Source organism: Phalangium opilio, unplaced genomic scaffold, assembly GCF_054372755.1.
Source record: "Phalangium opilio isolate 3A_F unplaced genomic scaffold, DU_Popi_V2 ptg000352l_1, whole genome shotgun sequence".
NCBI lineage: Eukaryota > Metazoa > Arthropoda > Arachnida > Opiliones > Phalangiidae > Phalangium > Phalangium opilio.
This window is the reverse complement of record NW_028324228.1, coordinates 5,006,391-5,025,693: the sequence shown is the minus strand read 5'-3', so window position 1 is coordinate 5,025,693 and position 19,303 is coordinate 5,006,391. Positions and strand designations below refer to the sequence as shown.

The window sequence follows — 19,303 nt, the reverse complement described above, 5'->3', positions numbered from 1 at the left end:
TTACAATATTATTACAATATTTACATAGAAATATACGAAAAGGTTTCCTCTAAAATAGCAATAAAAGCGCTTAATAAAAATTTTAATATTTGAAAAATGCTAAAACCATTCATAATTTGATATCGCAGCTTTTTGAAAATCATTTCATCACCTAATAGAGAAATTATGAAAGGCAACATATAAATTCTATTATTGGAGTTGTAAAAAATGGCATTCTTTAACTTCCGTTTTAAGACTTTTACCCTACTAAACCACATTAAGCCTTTCGAGTGCTCGAGTGGATGGGCTGAAATTGGTGCACATCCATCCTCTAAAAAATTGCCTGGGCATCGTGTTCGACGACGAAACGTTTATCATTCGTAAAGACTACACATTCTAACTGCTCGAGTGTCTAATTTGAGTGCTCTGTTCCAGGGTTGTTTGATTTAAATCAAGCGATTTTTTTAAAAAAAATCATTTGATTAAAACCAAGAATATATTTTTATTTTTAAAAAATGTTTTCTAAGATTCCAAGAAGTAGGTTAAGAAACTCGAGAAGAAACTTAACTAAAAAAGACCCATAATTAAAAACAATCATAGTGTTGTTATATTTCAATTTACGTTTTTCCCAGAACTTCAGTTTGTCTTGCTGGATAGGCTAAGAAATGAAATAGCGGTCAAGCTAGTCTTTTTATACAAACATTTGAATAGCAACAATATCCAATAGCTGCTTAAATGTCATGATTATTTTGCATGGGGTTAATTTTGACTCAAGACTTTTCATGTTGGTAATTTACTATCTAGTAGTTCAATAAAAATGAAATAACTCAATTAAAATAAAAAAATCCGATTTAAATAAAAAAATCGATTTTTTTTCTTTTATTTGAAAAAATATAAAAAAATTAACAACCCTGCTCTGTTCCAAATTGAAGCCTCTTTAGACTTTTAGAGAAAAGAAAGTGCCACGCGAAGCGTTCAAAAAGACCCTGTCTCACCAAAGTTCATCTTACGGTTTTAAACTTATTTGAAGTAGCTCACAAGTATCACGCTTAAAAAAATTCTCGGTAGGTCAAATATTTGGTCGTCCTATTCTTTCCCTATCACCTCCATCGTTAAATTAAGATTTTAAGAATGTCTTTTTTTCAACCAAAAACTAATTTTTACCTTCCACTCGACGAAAAAATATTTTCACCTATTCAAAGTTTACTATATAAAAGAGACCGCAAACCACTCTTTTTATCACATAATTTTCATATTCTCCGAACAAGTAAAATGGCTGATAGAGTATTAATTCTTCGTCAAATTGTTGAACTTCATGAGCAAGGTTTTTGTAATCGCGAAATCGCTCGGCAGTTAAATGTTTCACCTACGACAGTGGCTACTTGGATTGACCGTGACAGAAATAACGAGTTTAACGGTGGAGCTGATAGGCAAAGAGGAAGACGACCAAGGGCTTTAACCATGAAAGAAGAAGGGTGTAATGGAATGGTGAGATGAATAGGCAGACGGCTACGCGAAATGTAGGGTCACGTGGGAAAACTCTCCTCTCCTCTCGGCACCAGAGTAATTATAGACCGAGTAGCGCCGATTGGTGAAATTCGACGTCACAGATCAACGGTTTCATCTACAACGGTGCACGCATTTTGTTTCGTGTGTACGTGAATAGATGGCGTTATACACTCCCTCCATCAGTTCGGAACTGCAGAACTGATTTGAAACGATCTAAATCCCACAATCCATATGTCGTCTGCTTTTGTTTCATGTAATAGGAAAAAGTACGTTAACGTTTAAGCTAAGGCAAGGCAACGGGTAATATAGGCGGCAATGGTATGTAACATGAAGGTATGTATATATATATGTAAAGGTATTTTATCCATTAACTGAGTACACCAACAATGTGTTTATGTATATACTATTTATTCGTGTAGTGAAGAATAGGTACACCTTTGAGCGTTTTGGTTACATGCTTCGCTCGTATATGTACACGGGTACGTACATATTTCACTATTGCCTTCGATCTTACATTGCAACACTCGCGAAAGGTGTGTCTGTACCTGTCTGTATAGTCATGAACTGACTTGGAAAATACATTAAAAGGATCGGTTACTGTATCTAGGTTATCTAAATGTTTCTCCCTCAAACATTCTTCGCAGGACGTAATAAACTTGAGGAATAACGTTGATGGCTGTTTGAGGTTTCCGAAAGCTTTGTTTCCAGCATGAATTGCATCAGGATGCAGGGTATGGTTAGATTGGGGGTCGCAAATGCTATCGAAACATTGAAAAGTAGATACAAAGCTTGATAAGGGGAAAGGAATGAAGTATAAACTATCCATAAATGTCAAATTCTCATATCGAATTTGCATAATCTTCGTTCCCGTCATTATCACTTGAGAGCGCCACGCTTTGATGGCTAACATGGCTTTGTACAGAAATTGTAGATCATAACCCTTGGCGATATGGGCTACGACCGTTATTTTGGGAGAATTGTGGAATTCTTGTAGATAATTCAAAAAATCCAGAACCGGATCATTCCCGAGAAACACCCGTTCTCGAGGGCCGCAGGTGGCGCTATTAAATTGATCGGATTTCTCGAGAATGCATTTATCACAGATTTTTTGAGAAATACTTAAGATAGGAGTGTGTAGGAAAGAATTGGGTTTTGAAGGGTCTGGGGTATTTTGAAAACATTCGAGATCATAGAAGATAGTAACCGCAGGATGGGTCTTAGCTTTTTTAGACGCAGGGTGTCTTTTAGAAACGGTAACCTGCATTAAATATAGTGAGGGTAGGTTGAATTTACTACAGACGATGGACTAAACCTCCCCGCATATCTATTGTTTTCGCGCAATGGTGGCATTTAAAAACCCTTTGACAAACGGATAGGGTTTTGCGTCCACTAGCCTATGTGCATCAAAGCATTCCTGCCCCCTAAAGTCGCGATGACAAGTACCGCATCTAATTTCTCCCCTCTCGCAATAATCGGCACTTTGACAGGAATAACAATACTTGTTGCGAGCGTGGTTAAAGTCTAAGTTGTTATTCCCACAAGGCAGCTCTCGCAGAAATATTCGAAATGGAAGAGAGGCTTAGGTTTGGTGATGACGTCAAAATGATTTTGATAGTTTAAAAGGTATAGACGCGGCTTTGGATTACCATCGGCACCTGGAATGAAATTTTGTTCACCGAAAATACGGTAGGGGACGTTTGCTCTAACTGTAAATACTATTATTTGGTATTCAACCAAGTACGATTGAAATCGAGGTAGAGCACCCGCTCCCGCGCACTCGTCCAGTGGTATTTCCGCCATCTTCCTAAGCCTCTCTCCTGATTTTTTACTAATATCGGGACGACATAGTGTTTTGAAATCTGCCTCGAGGCTTTTATCAAGGGATGCATTGTATGCTTCCTGTATACTCTGGCAAAAACTAGAGACCAATCGTTGTTTTTGATCTGAACAATACATTTTTTCTCCCTGGCAAAAGTCTCGAAACTACAGATACCAATGGCTTTTCCTCGGCGAGCGCCTTGGGGCAACCTCACGCGCTGTATGTTTATTCCTATCGGACCGAGAGAAAACTTTAACCCTCCTTCGGAATTATAGGCCTCATCAGCCACTAATTCTAGTATGTATCCAATATCTATTTGGTCCCTTCTTCTAAAACTAAAGTCTGCGGTTTGAATTCCTGGATTACTAATGCTTGTCATTGAAATTGCAATCATGTCATCGGGTAAACAGTCGTCCAAAACTTATTCTAGGAAATCGCTTACTGATTCGACGATGTTGTTGTCAAGTACCTGTATTTCCCATCTATTAAGATAAAAATTGGGGAAGGACACTTCCCCGCTAGAAGTTATGTTTACACCTGGTGGTGCAACTAGCGGAGATGGAGGTGGAGAAGTGTGAGCCCCACCCCTAACTGTCCTTCCCCTAGATCCGTAGACTCATTTTGAGATGGAGCTATAAAAGGGGTAGAATAGCTGGCTAAAGCCTGGTTTTCACTGCCGAAATTTTCTTGGAACAGAAAAGAAAATACCGCAAAATTTTGCGGAAAATTCCTTAAAAAAACGGCGGCAAAACGTTTTCTCTAAAAACTGTAACGTGAAAAAGAGTGACCTCCACCCGCCATGAAACTGAACTGAACTGAGGATCTGCCAAGTCATTTTGATTAGAGTGGGATATAGACCGAGTGGGGAAAGGTGAAGCCCCGCCCATTGACATGCGCGGTAACCACTGGATGTTTTACTTCCAACAGTAACAGGTAGATGGCGGAAAAATTTGGTCTTTGGCGCGAAATTTAAAATACTTTTTTTAAGATCGTCTGCTTAGGAGTCTGCTCAACATTATGCGTAATCTGAGACAGTACTATAGAATTTGGGCAATAGTGGCATGTCACGCACCAAGTGCATTACACGACTTTTATTATTTGCATATTACAGAGCTGATGATCTGGTGTAATGTAGAACATTTTTTTTCATTTTAAAGGTAAGGAATTTGTTTCTAATGTGCATTCTTAGCCTTACAAACAAGTTTACAATTTTTCGCTCGACATTGCAACAACTTAGCTCAATCTCCAATTGATTGTGGAGCATTCTAGTTATGAATGAACTTAATTCTTCAAGTGGAGATTTCATGCTTATAATGTTTTGTAGAACTGTGTCCAGGAATTTTTCAGACAGGCTAACGAAGTCTAATAGTCTCGATGAAGGATGTTTGAGGTTACCAAAAGCCTTGTGCTGTGTAAGAACTGATGATGAAGGCAATTCGTACGTTTTATTTTCATGTGAAATTACGTTATAACAGGATTCGCAAATTTGTTTCTGGAGTTTAAAACAAATATATCCTGCTATATGGTAAATTGTTAACTCTTTTGCCTTTTCCTTTGGGTCTATGCTCTCTACTTTAGTAATTTTTAGGTCTTTTTGTGCCAAGCCTCCAAGTCCAAGGAATTCCACCAAGTCTTCTAAATTATCACAGCATGAATCAGAACTCCTTGCTTGCTTGTGGCCAGAACTATTTTGGTCTTCCATAAAGCCATAAACGGCCTCTGTACCAAATATGTCTTCCACTAGAGTTCGAAGAATGTCAGAGGCCGGTTTTTCTAAACATATCTATGGAAATGTGAACAGCGGTTTCCACCCCAGCAGCTGTATCGACACTTAATAGTTGTTGCGCGAGAGGCACTCTCATCTTCTGATAATGTGTTGGATTAACACGTGTTGGGGTAAGTTTAGGCGCTAGTTTCAGTTCTGAAGTTGCCTGAAAGTGTATGAGGTGCTTCAAGTACTTAATGTCAACATTTTTGCAAGGAAGATTATATTTCGCAACACATTGCTCTGGCAGCTCCAAGACATTGACCAGAATAGAATTTCGAACACTTTTCAAAACATGAGGTGGATCTGGTACTACAAAAATTTTGTTCTCTGGATTGCACGGGTGTGTAAAGTGGTGTTTCTTTTCATAACATGACACCTTAATTCCTAGGTCACGATACATAGCCATATTTTTAGGGCCCATGTCACTTACTATCGACACAACGTTAAATCCAATGTCATGAAGGCATTTTATACAGTCCGTCGTGAAATTCTTCAGATCACCGCTGTCTATACTGTTGCCAACCAAATGCCAACCAAGAATGTATTTCCATTTGGAGCATGCAGAACGAACCATTACCACTAATCCCTGGGTAGCGACTGCATGGTTGGACAATGTTGAATGTCCCAATACAGTTTTTAATCCGGCATCATATTCGTATGACCGCTTAATTTGCATTTCGTCAACCAAAAGTATAACACTTTCTTCTATCTTTGTCATTTTGGGTGATTGTTTTTGCAGCAGACGCAGCGTGGCACTTTGAATACCTGGCGGAAATTGAAGCGTCTCTAGATGTTGATTTAGGCACCTTGTTGTTGGAAGTGGATGGCCTTGCTCACGTAAGAAATTGTACCCATTTGTACCAATATTGTATAGAAGTTGTAACGACGATTGTATGGCTGTTTGCATCGTTTGCGCTGTTCTACAACGTGATTTATTTGATCCGCAGTGAAGAGTTTGCCAAAGGCCGTCATTACTTTCTCTAATTGGTACCTCGACCTTTCGTGTTCCGAAAACAGTTTAGCGTGCTGTTTTTCAAGGTCTGTATTCTTCTTTGACAATTCCGCTATTGAAGTCTTCAAATCTTTTATAATTATTTTCAGGTTTTCAGAGGCATTCTTTGACTCATCAGAAAAGTTTCTGTCTGTGTTTCGATGTGGCACTTTCGTGAATTGTCAACAGACGCCTTTAACATATAAATGCAAAGTTTAGACCAACGCCAAAAGGTATAACATACATTCAATATGTTTCATAATCGTGATTATTTACATTTTTGGCCACATCAATTGATTCCAAACGCCGCACTTTAGAAAGTCTTACCATCTCGTCCTGGGATTAATTGCAATAAATAACTAAAACATCCCTGATACCAAACAATATTGCGATGTTATTAAATCTAAACTTACCATATCATTTCCGGTGTTTTTTCTTTTATTCCTCTCAGACATGGATACTTCTTTTTGAATTGGGTTTGGTGCTCCAATTATAGGAACTGCATTTGGGAGTTTTCTACCATTTGTGCCAAAGCAATTAGCAGAAAAATGATCCTTCAAACCAAGTGGTTATTAGATAACTATTATTCATTCATTAATAAAACAAGACATTACCTTACAAAGACGCAAGTGCCGATATTTTCCACTTAAGGCATCATTGCTATTTCTACCGATAAATTTAAACCATTGTTGTTTAACGTCATGATTATTTGGAAAATAAAATAAATAAACATCCTTTTCTGTGTTTGTGCAAGGCGGGAATGCGCATTTACGAGTCATAGTAAATTTTAAATTGAAAATTTAAATTCAACCTACTCCCTTGACTTTAAATTGAATAAAGAAAAACTCGTGAACTTGAATATATTCAACTTTATTCTTTAGTAATAAACAATGTGTAAGTTGTGTTTAAAAATGGAGGCAATATTTTTCACAATCTATAAAATAACACCAATTTTCAGTTTTTTATTACAATTTCAACCAACAATGTCTTTTGTAACATCAATGTTCTAAAAACGAAGTATTTTAAATTTCGCGCCAAAGACCAAATTTTCCCGCCATCTATCTGTTACTGTTGGAAGTAAAACATCCAGGAGTTACCGCGCATGTCAATGGGCGGGGCTTCACCTTTCCCCACTCGGTCTATATACCACTCTAATTTTGATCAAAGAGAGTATACAGCTGAGCAGTTTGACGTTATTTTTCAAAATGGACGGCACGGTTTCGGTCGAGCATTATGCTTTGGCATACTTCCATGGATGAAGGATGCGCGTGAAAAATATTCGACGCTCTACAGGATGTGCAACTCCCTATACTAAAAAGTAGACAAGTCGATACTAGCGCCGCCTGGGTACCAGCGCTGGAAACCCTCGCGGGAAAAATAAAAATTACAGGACATAAGAAAAAAAAACTGTTTTGCTTCTAGCAGACGACGCTAAGGAAAAAAACGATGGTAGCGCGTTTTTTTTTTCTCGTGTCCAGTATTTTTTATTTTTCCCGCGGAGGTTTCCAGCGCTGGTAGCCAGGCGGCGCTAGTATCGACTTGTCTACTTTTTAGTATAGGGAGTTGCACATCCTGATGAGCGTCGAATGTTTTTCACGCGCATCCTTCATCCTTCACCCATGATACTTCAATTTAATTAACGCTGTACTGGTCTTTTCGCTATGGCGAAAACAAAGGCAAAGCCGATATGAAAGGCGATTCTGGGTTCGTGACATTTTCTTAAGAAGAAAACAACATGGTGTTTACTCCAACTTGATTCGAGAAATGCGTGAATCGGATTTAGAGTCCCATTTTTGGTAGGGCCTAGGCTTAAACACTTTGGTACCATAATAACGAATTCATAATGCAACTGATGTTAATGTGATGTGAACGTATGGTGTTATTATTTAAAGATTCTTTCGGATGACACCTAATCAATTTGACAGAATCTTGGCTATGGTGAAAGACAAAATAATGAAGCGAGACACCAATTTTAGAAAGGCAATTCGGCCTGAAGAACGGTTGGCATTGACGTTAAGGTGAGTTTAAAATAGTAATGATAGGTTTGTTAAGAGCAATGAGTCCGAGTCCTTGCTTTATTATAATTTAATTTTATTAAACATTTCATTTCTTACGTGCTTAATTTATTCTTTTATAGGTACTTGCCTAGTGGGGATAATCAAACAAACATGTCATTTGCCTTCAGGTTGGGAAAGACAACAGTATGCAATGTAATTCGTGATACATGCAAAGCAATTTGGGAAGCCCTTATGAAAAGGTACTAAAATGCCTCAAACTGAAATGGAATGGACAAAAATTGGCGAAGAATTTGACCAACGTTGGAATCTTCCTCATTGTTGCGGAGCTCTAGATGGGAAGCATGTTGTGATCACGTGCCCAGCCAATAGTGGATCCCAATATTATAACTACAAAGGAACCTTTAGTGTTGTTCTAATGGCTCTTTGTGATGCAAATTACCGCTTTATCATGGTTGACATTGGAAATAATGGAAGTGCAAGTGACGCAGGCATATTATATTCTCCTCTTGTGAATTTGGTGTCAAAGTCATAAACAAGCAACTTTCTATGCCACAAGAAAGGAATCTCCCCAATTCGTCTATATCATTCCCACATTATTTCATTGGGGATGATGCATTTCCTTTGCTTACCAACATGATGAAACCTTATTCCGGTCGTTTTTTGGATGAAGTAAAAAGTACTTTTAATTATCGTACTTGTCGAGCTCGTAGAATAGTTGAAAATGTGTTTGGAATTATGGCAGCTCAATGGAACATTTACCATAGAACCATAAAAGAAAATCCTGAAAATGTAGATGGTATAATACAGGCCACAGTATGTTTACACAATTTCCTAATGACAGATGAATGTGGGAACCGACTCATCATAGCAAATATAACCCCGATGGTATGACTGATAGTTTGGATGAGAACGGAAACATAATTAAGGAAGGCCAATGGAGGTCAAAGGTTGGTTATTCAGCTGTTAGAGTAGTACCTGGTATGAGAAAGTCTAACAGGTCTGGCATGAAGCCTTCAAATTATAGAGAGACAAACTGGCTAGTTATCTGTTCAGTGAAGGTGCTACTAATTTTCAAAAAGACTATGTACTAAGAAAATAAAAGAAATTATCTAGTAATTGTTTTAAAATCATAAAATTTATTCATTGTCATTTACTTCATTATTGAAAAATGTTTCAATCTGGTATCTCAAATCTTTTTGTAGTTTTTTGGGAAGTTTTCTATATTTATGAGCAAGACTTTCAAAGTCATCTTTAACTTTTGAAGGTTGTAGTATGTTGCAGTTATTGCTTGCCGTCTGAAGTATATCAACCACTTGTTTATCAATTTCATCATGACGGCGTTTTCTTGAAGGTTTAAATTTACTAACTGGACTTTCCGATGTTAAGCGGTTTTTAGATTCGGTACTACAGCAAAATTCAAAATCGGCCTTGTTTTGCAAGCCTGGTTGGTCTTCCACATCTTCAAATATATTTGCAGCCACTTCAGCGATTTTATAGACTTGAGAATCGTTTTCTTTCTCCGGAGATAAATCGTCATAGTTCCTAAAATATTCAAAAACTTTATAAATAATAAATTAAAATATATTACTTTCCTAAACTTGTTAAAGCACTGTTTCTTACGGTATTTCTTGCGTCCTAAGAAAACCAATTCCGTGCTTGCCGCCTAAAAAACGCGAAATTTTGCGGCAAGTTACCTTTTAAAAAAAGGCACGGAACGCGGTTTTTCCTGCGTTTTGGGCCAGTGAAAACCAAGAATCGTCCATTTTAAGAAAAGCCTCTTCCAGAGGCGATAAAGGTGATGGAGGAGGAGGGCTATTGATAGCCATAGACTGAGGGGTAGAATAGTCTGCCAAGAACGTGTCATTGGCATTTAAAAATGCTATTTCTAACAAGTCTGGAAAGCCGCCTAAAAAACTATCATCCTCATTAAGGAAAGCAATTTCTACATTAGAATTGGCCATTGTAATAATTTAAAAATACAAATACCACAAAATACTAATAATAAAACAGAATAGGCCTAAACAATAATAGTACTAAAACACAAAAATATACTAAAACACTAATGCTAAAAGCAATAAAACACTAAAACACTAACACAGTAAAACACTAACACAGTAAAACACTAATAAAAACTAAGTTAAAATGAGAACACTAAAGCAGTCAAATACTAATAAAAAACCAAGTTAAAATGAAAATACTTATAAAAACTAAGTTAAAACGAAAATACTAAAACACATGTTAAAAACTAAGTTAAAAATACGAAAATACTTGTAAAAAACTAAATGAAAATACTAAAACACTTGTAGAAAAACTAAGTTAAAAATGAAATTTAAAAAAAAACTAAGTTAAAAATACTAAAGGACTGAGATATGGGCACGGAATAACTCACAAGTTTGTTTGGAAACATTTCTTGGCTTGCATCAACAGCGGTCAGAACTAAACTGATGAGTAGCCTGGAGTGACCCGGTCTTTTATGCTTTTGTGGTACAATTAGAAAATTAGATTGCCCTCAATGGCATAAACTTTGACATGTCTTAACACGTTTGTGTGTGTTATAAAGCACTCTAAATATAAATTCCTTTGAAAAAAATACAACTGGTTCGACCACGCCCCCTTTTAAGGTCCTAAATCCCCTGGTATGTAGCCAATTGAGGAAAGGACAAAGGGAATAGATTATTTTGTTCAAGTTCGACTCTTTTAAGGTCATAGAACTCCTGGAAAGCCCCAAAAGCACAAAGGGAATAATTTCGCTTGTTAAGGTTCGACCCTTTTCAAGGTCATGGACCAACTTGTGGGGTGGCCCAATTAAATAAAAATAAATTCCATTGCATCTTAAAAACTGTTAGCCAACTTTTGTTAGGGACCAAGTTCAGCCACGCCTCACAAAAGCCATAAATCACTTTGATGAACTCTCAAAGACCAAGTTGAAAATGGTACTTTTTTTTTAATAATTCTCCTAAATTTAGTTAAAATTTATTTCAACGCTTTAAACATTTGAAATGTTTTTTTTTTCAAATGACGCGTTTCGTTTCGGTAAAATGTAATGTAAACGACTGATTTCGTTTCGATGGATTATTCAATTTCCCATGTATTCCTATGGGATTTTAGAAATTTTAAATGATCGTTATCGTTTCGATGAAATGTAATGTATATGTTCCAAAATGTTTTGATTGATTTTTAGTTATAACACGAAATGGTGTTGCGAAAAGCTAAATAACACCCTACACTATCACCACTGCAAAGGTTTTGTCAAGACTGCAGTAGCTAAAATAGAATTACAAAGAACAAATTAAGACAAAAATTATATTTATTTTTAGAGTTAGATTTCGAGTTTTTTTGACTGGTTCTAAAACTTTTTATAATTCGGTGTATAAGACGTAATATATTGATTGAAATTTATTCGACTTTCGTAAGGTATGAAATAAATTACAACAATAGGATTTAACTTTCATGTCGAAAAAGTTCTTGAATAAACATTTCAATTATAGCTTTCTCGAGATTCGCGCGTTAATTCTTAGTACAATATCGTCATTCGGTGTAAGTGTTGTTGGTATGGGTTGAGTTGGCGGAATGACTTTTTCTTTCACCCACTCCTCTTGAGGGACATCTCTGTACTTTCTGTTTGATGGTATGTCTTTAGTCAATGGGTTTTGGATGAATATAGGCATGTTATTAGTTGGAAATCCTTGAAGTAATGGACAGTCGGCCTTGAATTTTTGATGCTATTCGAAAACATTGTCGTTAGGTAGCGTTAAGTCACAAAAATGGCATTTAACATAAATAGTAAAACCCATGACGGGCTAGTTCTGACGGTTTTACAAACGTACTCGAAAATCCAGCAAAACCCATGACGAGCTAGTTCTGACGGTTTTACAAACGTACTCGAAAATCCAGTAAACGTTTCTAGACGAGTAATTTCTCGATTCATCTAATCCTTGCGGTGTCAAACAACCGAATGAGGTCCTAACCAAATCACCCGCTATTTATACCCCAAATTAGTCGATGAAAGGTTAGATTAAAATGGACGCTGTTACTAAGTAGACGTTAATTCGCGAAGCTCTTTCAAAGCCAGGGGAAATAGTGGCAGTTACTTTCATCCACGTAACTGTATTTTTAGTTGAATTTGCATTTTGGTATATTAAAAATATAACTTTAATTTCAGGTAACGCAAAAAAATATTTTAAACATGTAGAGACTTGTCAGCATAATGCCCTACACCTGGAATCAATTAAATGTTTGGTGGTAGGAAAAGTCACCAACTAACAAAGCAATAAATAACAAAATAAATTCCGACCACACACACCCGCCCCAGAAGCCATTAAGACGCGTCTGCACGTGTTTACGTATAAATAAAAAAAGCCGATGGGGATAAATTCCATGGATATCAATGCAATACAAATGTTTTAGCCATGCCCCCTTTTAAGGTCCTAAACCACCTGGTATGTGTCCCATTGAAGAAAAGACAATAAAAAGCAGATAAGTATCAGTCAATATACCCTCAGGCTAAATAGCAACCCCGCTCTCAAGAAAATCCCTCGATGAAGATCATTCGGTTTTCACCTTTTAAGCCGTAAAGACCTGTCTCAAGAATGTCCACCATGGTAGGAAATCGTGTTTTAGATTATCGCGTTAATGCCCGCGTTAGACTAGGGGATGAATGCGACGCCGTTTTCGGGGTGAATGAATACGAGCCAAGCCTACTTTTGACAAAAAAGATGGAACCATTGTCACCATCTCGGAAAACGTTTTGAAGGAATTCATGGAGGAGTGGACGGAAATCCATTCAGCGTTGGAAACTGGCGACTGGGGTAATTATCGTTACTTAAACTTGAAAATAAAAGTAACCGTTATGGAGGGGAAGATAGTATTTAACGATGGTGGCGTTTTTACTCTAACAACGGCCGAGGCCAGGAAACTGATGGAGAAATTTGGTTTCATGAAATTTCACTACAATCTTTTAAATGATCAAGCCGAAGTTATTAAATGCATGAATGATATTAATCAAAAATATTATATAAATCGCGGTACTATGTCTTACAATGATTACGACCGTGTAAAAAATTTCATAGCAGCATGTAACAATTGACAACATGTACAACCAATGAGGCTAAAATATGCTGACAAGAAATCCACTACCAGTGGCGTAACAATTCAAATTTCCCGCCAAATCCAGGGTTGGCAAAAATTTAGTTTAAAAAAAAAACAAAAAATGTGTTTTTTATTGTTTAAAACACGACTTTTTGTTTTAAACTGTTTTTTAAACAAGTAGAAAAAACAGTAAAAAACACAAAAAAAACTAGTTTTAAACATGATTAAATCACTCTTTTAGATCTAATAGTCTATATCGCGGCTCTCCATTTAAGCCACTACTCCTGCTTGCGCAAGGCGCTTTTTTTCACAGCCTACTTGATTAAAAAAAGGTCTTGGTTTGGACCAAGACAGAAAAAACAAACGATAAGTGTGACGTCCCGATATTGCAATTTTTCTTTATTTATATTAATTTAATCCTTAATCAATATTTAATTCGATTGAAAAAACTACAAATTTACGCATTTTCAAGAACAAATTAGATTTTCCGAAATTATTTTATGATATTAATTATTTTGAGCGTTCAATATTGAATAAATTTAGAATTTCAAGGTGTGAGAAATTGTCCGTGTGGAATTAGAACCAGGGACCACTTGAACCCAAAGCAAGTATTATACACCTAGACCAACGGACCACGAAAACGTATTGAGAAGTAAAACACGAAAATAAAAATACTAAATTTATAATATGAAGCTCTAAGACGCGACCTTCCGGGATTTAACCTGGTACCACTCGCAACCAGGGCGAGTATCATACCCCTAGACCAACGTACCACGAACATGTACTGCAAAGTCAAACACGAAAATCAAGAGCTCCAAAAATTTAGAATTTGAAGGTGTAAGAAAGGGTCCTTGTCAGGGTTGGCAAAAACTTAGTTAAAAAAGGAGTGCGTGTTGAGGGAACAATATTGAATATTTGAAAAATTCTACTGACTGTTTAAAAAAGTGCAAACGATCTTTTCAAAAGTAAAATATATTTTTTTTAATAGCGGATACAAAATGAGGGTGATGCGTAAATTTGTACATTTAACCCCTAATGTCTTAATGCCTGATTTCTTTTGTGGCCACTATTCAGGCATTTCCGCTTCCGTACATCTGAATTTCTTGGTCAGAACTCATCATACATTTGAAACTTCACCACCCCTTACTTATTTGTAGGCGCTCATGCTTTCCGTTTTCAGATTAAGCGTATTAATTTTAGCACTGTCAAAGGCCTGGCTTTATAGATAACGCCTAATCTTTTTAGAACAGTAAGTTGTACCAACAGTGTAGAGAAACCACATAGGAAAAATGTTATTGCTTTGCTTTAAGTAGATGCCAAAATAAGTTATCCTTAATCATATTTTTGAATATCAGTCTTCAATACAGATTGGTAATGGATAAATCAAGTGGTAGGGTCTCCAAACAATTAAACAAACATTTGAAACAGTCCAATAATTGGAAGGTTTTGACTGGAGCTTATTATTTCTATTATTTAATCTTTTCGCTCATTTTCAAATAAAAAAAGAGTTAAAAATATTCGAAATTTTTCTCCATAAAAAAACATGTTTTAAACTTTTTGTTTAAAACGTTTAAATCAAATTAAAGTTTTTTTAATGGCTGTTTAAAATATGTTTTAAACCAAAGTTTAAAACAATTTGTTTAAAACTTGCCAACCCTGGCCAACTCCATCGCGTGACGTCATCAATTCCCCTCATCCCCCAACATGAGGGAAGAGCAACCCCTCCCCTTCCCCCAACCAGAGGGATAGCCTTATAACCCGGGTTTTACGCCCCCTAAAGGGGGGAAAGAAAGGGGTAAAACCTGGGATATAAGGCTATCCTCACTCTCTAATATCTATTGGAAAGCATGACTTTTTTTCTTGATTTAATATAAAATATGAAACTAGTTGTTTTTCTTGAAATAAAAAATAATCAAAAAAAGGAAAAAATAAATAAATAAATATAAATAAAAAAATTAAAGAACAAATGGATCAAAGATGGCTACACACTGCCATTTAGTACATGTATTTTAAGTGTTTTTTTTTTAACTAAAGCGAAGGTTTTGGTTTCACATATAAGTAAATAAATTTGGTTGTTCTGCTTGGTATACTCCTATTGGATAAAGTCCCGTTGGACCGAATTCAGATTTGTACAATTGTAGCCTAATTTAAAACAATTTATAGCCCAAAGAGCGATTTTCTGCTCAATGTGAATATTTATATGGAAGAGCTTTCGACTGAATGGGATGGGTTTACACATATAAAATCATAACGTTTCCTTGAGTTGCCGAGCTCCAGTAGCGCAATGAATAGAGTGAGTTGTGTGATCGAGGAAGTTAAGCAGCATCGAGCGCCGTGCAGACTTAGAAATAGCACACGTCCACTGCAGAAATGAAAGGAAAACTTATAATTGAAAATCTTTCCAAATTGTGAAATTCGGCCCAATGGGATTCGGTCGAACAAGACATGCGATCCAATGGTATTCTACCCAATGGTACACAATCGTTTTGCTTTACTCCTGCATAGAAGATTGAGTTTAGCTTTTTTGAGGTTTTGCATTGGGGGCATTCTAAAATATTGCATGATCTTGTCTATACCAGCAGAAATATGCAGCGCGATTCTGCAAACGCGATGCAAAAGTAGAAATACCAGCTGCTAGTTTAAAACTGTAATTTGACCACATTAATAGACATGTTAAAGGTCTGCAAAAGTGATGGAAAAGTAGAAATCCAGCTGACAATTTAAACCTGTAATTTCACAATATTTATAGACATGTTACAGGTCTACAAAAATTATTTAAAAGTAGAAATCCAGCTGCCAATTTAAAAATGCAATTTTACCACATTTATAGACATGTTACAGGTCTGCAAAAGTAATTGAAAAGCAGAAATCCAGCAGACATATTGTAAGTATTTAAAAGTAGATATCCGTATTTTTAGAGCTTATAGAAAAGAATTTTATTTGAACGTCTGCAAAATCGTAGCAGAAGTAGACAAAAATCAAATAAGAGATTAAACAGGATACGAGATTAAACAGGAGTATGTAATGTTTAATGTCTAGAAAATTTCCACAGCTCTTATTGAATAAAATTTTTGTCTATAAGCTTTAGAAATATCTATAATGCACAATTACAGTTTTAAAATAGCTGTCAGACGGATTTCTACTTTTGAATACCTGCAATATGTCTGTAAGTGTGGTTAATTTACAGTTTTAAATTGGCAGCTGGATTTATACCTTTAAATAAGTTTTTCAGACCTGTAACTTGTCAATAAATATGGTCAAATTACACGTTTAAATTTGCTGCTGGATTTCTACTTTTCCATGACTTTTGCAGACCTGTAACATGTCTATAAATGTGGTCAAATTACAGGTTTAAATTGGCAGCTGGATTTCTACTTTTAAATAATTTTTGCAGACCTGTAACATGTCTATAAATATGGTCAAATTACAGGTTTAAATTGGCAGCTGGATTTCTACTTTTCCATCACGTTTGCAGACCTGTAACATGACTATAAATGTGGTCGAATTGCAATTTTAAATTGGCAGCTGGATTTCTACTTTTGCATCGCTTTTGCAAAATCGCTCTGCATATTTCTGCCAGTATAGACAATTAACAGTTAACAAACAGAAAATGTTGAAACGGCAGATAATTTGCAGTTCAGGAATTGCTGTGAAATTTTCGCGTTTATCTGCTGCAGAAAATGTAGCCTTAATGTATACCTATTACAGCGTGGTAGCGATAAAAAAGCGTGTATGCAGATAAATTACAGCTTAAAATTTTTGTATGGGTAGCCTCTAATTTCAACTGATTTGGAAATTTTCTAGATATTAATCAGAAGTGCAAGTTGGGAATCCTAAATAAACCTCTTCGAGCTGAGACGCAATTTAGAGGCTCTCTTAAATATTTAAATAAATATAATTGATATTTATTAATTTGATCATCATTAATTTACCTTAATTCTAGTTAAATCGTTTTAAGAAAATTTATTCCTAAAATAATTTTAAGCATAGCTATTGTTGACGTTTGAACTCAAGCGTAAGCCTTTAATAATGTTTGGAAATTTAGGGTATATAAGGCGACTGATTCACAATAATTGATAAAAAAAACGCAATGGCTTGAATATTTGGTGGAAGCCTTTGCATTTGGAAGCTTAACGTTTCTCGTAACCCTAGGCGATCGCCGTGTACATCTTAACCCTAACGAGGGTAGTGGAGTAGAAGCCAATGTATCTTTCTGCGAACACGTTTGCTCCGATTTTCCAACTGCGAACGTGGTGACAGACACACAAACACACACATAATGTTATACCTCTCCGTGACGTCATCGTCACTCGGAGAGGTAAAAATTAATTTTATAAAAATGAAATTCCAAAATTTCAACACTAAAAAATATCAGAAACGCGCCACCAATGACCCTGCAAAGTATCTGAAACGCGCCTGCAATGATCCTGCAAAGTATCTGAAACGCGCCTGCAATGATCCTGCAAAGTATCTGAAACGCACCCGCTATGATCCTGCAATGTATCTGAAACGCGCCCGCAATGACCCTGCAAAGTATCTGAAACGCGACTGCAATGACCCTGCAAAGTATCTGAAACGCGCCTGCAATGACCCTGCAAAGTATCTGAAACGCGCCTGCAATGACCCTGCAAAGTATCTGAAACGCGCCTGCAATGTACAGACTGTTAAAAAAGTCTTTGCGCGTTGCGTTTTCGCACATATTTTACTATATTTCAAAAACTATTCAAGCTAGCGCTCTGGAATAAAGTGCGTTATAAAAGTTTTGCATTTCTCTTTCATATTTTACCCGTTCCAAAGTTTTCCTTTGCATACTTATACCGGAAACCGGAAATGTCAAAATTATCAACTTTGAAAATATTGGATTCTCGAGGATATAAATGCGATTTTCGGAATCCTTGGGGTCGATTCATATTTGAAAAGTGTTCACCAAATTCAATTCGGATGAATAGGTCACGAGTAATCAGCCTTTATTCAAAATCTGGCAAACTTGGTTAGATTGGCGATAATTCATAATCGAGTATCGAATCTTTGTCGTAATAATGCTTGTTAGATGTTATGACACTTTATGCATATATATATGATTGGTCTTTTGGCGCAATACTTTGAAACAAATCAGACGTTCATTAAAGGGATGGTGAAGTGGAAAATAAAGTAATTTTTTATTAATTCTTCTATAAGACCAATCTGCATCGTGAAACATCCAGGAAATAACACCGAACGATTTTTAAACGACAATTAGTTTGAAATTTCATGGATATTTTAAATAGGGATCTCCGACCAATCGCGTAGCGCCCCGCCTTTTTATCAACAATTTTCTCTTGGCACGCTCCGTGTTGAATAAATTTATCGCGAGACTTGAAAAAATTTGCACGATGTGACAATTGTGGCGCGAGACATGGAGTGTGCCACGAAACTTTTGTTAGCGAAAATTAAGGCACGGCGTTACGGGATTGGTCGGAGTTCCTTTTTTGAAATTATTCTTAAAATCTTAACCTAATTTGAATATTAAAATCAATGGGAGGTATTTCCTGAATTTTTCATTATGCATACTGGTAGAAGAATCAATAAAAAAATCACTTTATTTTCCACTTCCCACTCCCTTTAAGAGAAAACTCGCGTCTTTTGAAGAGGAGAAGCGGTTTGAAAATTTTGTTATTATGGGCCATGATATCATAATATTTAGAACTCATATTAATTACGTCTAGGTCTTCAGCCCGATTCATTGCAGCCAAGAGAAAATCTCATTCATGATGGCGTATGCGCTTCACGAGATCCCTTCAAATAGACATATTCGACTATTCCAAATAAGAAACAACTTCAGAGGAGAGGGCTTCTATGCTAGGAATGTTCGCTACGCGATTGAGCTTCGCTAAACGGAGCCTGAGGTTGGCTATGGCCTCCCGCGTTTAGCGCAAATGTGAGGCCAGGGATAGATTTAATTTTAGAAGTGGGAATAGAGAATAGAGTAATCTAGGAACGCGTCAAATTCCCGGACCCCCTTCCACGGAAAGGAGGGGTATGAAAGAAGAGGCGTGTCAAAGCGACAAAGGTAAAAAGGAATAACGTATTTTTTGCCGATCCCGTCAGTAACGTCATAAAAACCTAGTTTAAGTGAGCTAATCTGAAATTTT

At 36.4% G+C, this 19,303-nt stretch overlaps 1 protein-coding gene and 1 long non-coding RNA gene across 12 annotated transcripts; both read left to right on the top strand.

Moving 5' to 3' along the window:
- The first annotated feature begins 1,258 nt into the window (after nt 1-1,258).
- Nucleotides 1,259-6,965, top strand: LOC149607112 (uncharacterized). 11 transcript variants are annotated; one of them, XR_016377003.1, is made up of 11 exons: nt 1,261-1,821; nt 1,908-1,967; nt 4,004-4,240; nt 4,296-4,464; nt 4,545-4,832; nt 4,896-5,203; nt 5,293-5,415; nt 5,490-5,912; nt 6,023-6,113; nt 6,177-6,299; nt 6,518-6,965. XR_016377003.1 is itself a non-coding variant. In XM_089860305.1 (10 exons), exons 3-5 carry the CDS (start codon nt 4,579-4,581, stop codon nt 5,009-5,011), a joined length of 291 nt encoding a protein of 96 aa, XP_089716431.1. In that variant the 5' UTR covers nt 1,259-4,240; nt 4,296-4,464; nt 4,545-4,578; the 3' UTR covers nt 5,012-5,203; nt 5,293-5,415; nt 5,490-5,912; nt 6,023-6,113; nt 6,177-6,299; nt 6,518-6,965. The 11 variants fall into 11 exon arrangements, 4 of the variants coding, with proteins under 4 accessions (XP_089716431.1, XP_089716430.1, XP_089716432.1 ...); XM_089860305.1 differs by having other exon boundaries at nt 1,259-4,240; nt 4,545-4,719; nt 4,783-4,832; nt 4,912-5,203; XM_089860304.1 differs by having other exon boundaries at nt 1,259-4,240; nt 4,545-4,719; nt 4,783-4,832.
- Nucleotides 6,966-7,711: 746 nt separating this feature from the next.
- LOC149607111 (uncharacterized) lies at nt 7,712-9,219 on the top strand. Its single transcript, XR_016377048.1, has 3 exons — nt 7,712-7,862; nt 7,959-8,084; nt 8,204-9,219. It is a non-coding gene; the product is annotated as an uncharacterized LOC149607111 (long non-coding RNA).
- Nucleotides 9,220-19,303: the final 10,084 nt, after the last annotated feature.

Excerpts from the sequence above, each read along its gene's own strand:
- LOC149607112 (XM_089860304.1), top strand. The coding sequence starts at position 4,579 with ATGAATGAACTTAATTCTTCAAGTGGAGATTTCATGCTTATAATGTTT. Across the intron at positions 4,720-4,782 it reads TACCAAAAGCCTTGTGCTGT|GATTCGCAAATTTGTTTCTG; the intron begins GTAAGAACTGAT and ends ACGTTATAACAG. Across the intron at positions 4,833-4,895 it reads CAAATATATCCTGCTATATG|GTCTTTTTGTGCCAAGCCTC; the intron begins GTAAATTGTTAA and ends AGTAATTTTTAG.